Source organism: Manis pentadactyla, chromosome 12, assembly GCF_030020395.1.
Source record: "Manis pentadactyla isolate mManPen7 chromosome 12, mManPen7.hap1, whole genome shotgun sequence".
NCBI classification, from domain to species: domain Eukaryota; kingdom Metazoa; phylum Chordata; class Mammalia; order Pholidota; family Manidae; genus Manis; species Manis pentadactyla.
The window spans coordinates 11,965,757-11,967,531 of record NC_080030.1 but is presented as its reverse complement, the minus strand read 5'-3'; the positions used below and the strand labels follow the sequence as shown (position 1 = coordinate 11,967,531).

Here is a 1,775-nt window from a genome sequence, read left to right as displayed (position 1 = left end):
GGGGCAAGTGGGAGGCCTGTTGGTGACAAGGACCCCTGTGCAAAGTCCTGACCACAAGAGGTGGCCACGAGCCCTCCTGTGAGACCAAGGCTGATGGGTGCAAAGCAGGCAGGCTAATCTCAGCAGAAGCTTACAGAATTCTTCTGGGTCACTTAGGACACATGGTGGTGTAATTGGCCAGCGCACATTATCTTTATCAATAATGAAAGGAGTATAGCCAGTCTTTCGTTCAACTAGTATTTCCATGTAGCAATCCTCTAAGCCTGACACCCCAGAAAAGGTCAACCTGAGTACTTTGAAGTTCTCCCTGCCTCTCTGATGTTCAAAGGAAAGACAAATCATGGAAAAATGCACCCCTCTCCCTTTGGATTCCTGTAACCCTTCATTCATCTCTGTGATGCATTTACTGCATTGCACTGTAATGAGTTATTTACATGTCTCCACCCCCCACTAGACTCAGGACACCTCAAGGGCAGGGATGGGATGTGGCTCTTTGTCTCTGGCACCCTGCAGTGGTCATGGAGTGTGGGTAGGCACCCAACCACTGTTCTGCTCTAGGACTGAGGGGAGGCTGCTTTGCAGATGAGCTTCCTCAGGGCTGCCTTCATGTCCTTGTTCCTGAGACTGTAGATAAAGGGGTTCAGCATAGGGAATGACCACCCTACACATCAAGGCGGCCACCTTGTCCTTCTGGGAAGAGGTGGGAGATGCGGGCTGCAAGTACGTGGCGAAGATGATGCCATAGAACAGTGACACCACAGTGAGGTGTGAACCACAGGTGGAGGAAGGAGGCTTTCCACTTGCCTTGAGCAGAAGGGATCTTAAGGACCACCCAGAAAATGCAAATGTAGGAGAGGAGGATGCAGGAGAGGGGGCTGATGCTCATGATGATGCCGAAAACAAAGATGACGAGTCTGTTGGTGTGTGTGTCCCAGCAGGCCTGCTTCAGCAGGGGCATGAGGTCACAGAAGAAGTGGGCAATTTGGGGGCTGGCACAGAAGGTCAGTTGAGCGATGAGGCAGGTGTGCACCAGCGACTGGAGGTTGGTGATCAGCCACGGCACCCCCAGCAGCAGCCCTCAGGCACAGGAGCTCATGATGACAGAGTAGCGCAAAGGGTGAACGATGGCCACAAACTGGTCAACGGCCATGATGGCCAGGAGGAAGCTGTCCATGGTCCCGAACAGGTGGAAGGCATACATACATCTGGACAAGGCAGCCTGCAAAGGAGATGGTTCGGTTCTGGGTGTGGAGGTTCACCAGCATCTTGGGGATGGTGGTGGAAGACAAGAAGACATCAACAAGGGACAGGCTGGAGAGGAAGAAGTACAGGGCGTGTGCAGGCGGGGCTCTGAGCCGACGGCCAGGATGATGAGCAGGTTCCCAAACACGGTGACCAGGTACACAGAGAGGAAAACCCCAAAGAATAGGGGCTGACGCTCTGGCTTCCCTGAGAGTCCCAGGAGGAGGAATTTGGAGACTGCTGTTCTGTTTTCTAGTTCCATGGACAGCCTGTGTCTACCATGAAAGGAAAGAAAGGAGGGAGGGAAGCAACATAAAGCTGAGCGTCAGAGATGGAGTTTCAGTCCCAGCTTCCCGTGGAGATCTGCAGGGTCTGTGAGAATCCATGAATCCTTTCAGGAAATCTCTTTGTGTTATGCTACCTGCAGGGGTTTCTGTTTGCAATGAAGGCAACCATCCACGCCTGAGATAATCTGTGTCTCAAAGACCGAACTTACTTGTTTTGAGACAAGTTGGTTATTGCTCATAAATGCC

General features: G+C 52.2%; 1 protein-coding gene across 1 annotated transcript; it reads right to left on the bottom strand.

Annotated features, from left to right (window-relative positions):
* Positions 1-554: 554 nt before the first annotated feature.
* Positions 555-1,504, bottom strand: LOC118917583 (olfactory receptor 1I1). The gene is given in 5 exon segments (XM_036895561.2): positions 555-650; positions 652-789; positions 791-1,204; positions 1,206-1,330; positions 1,333-1,504. Coding segments are annotated over 5 exon segments (945 nt in total).
* Positions 1,505-1,775: the final 271 nt, after the last annotated feature.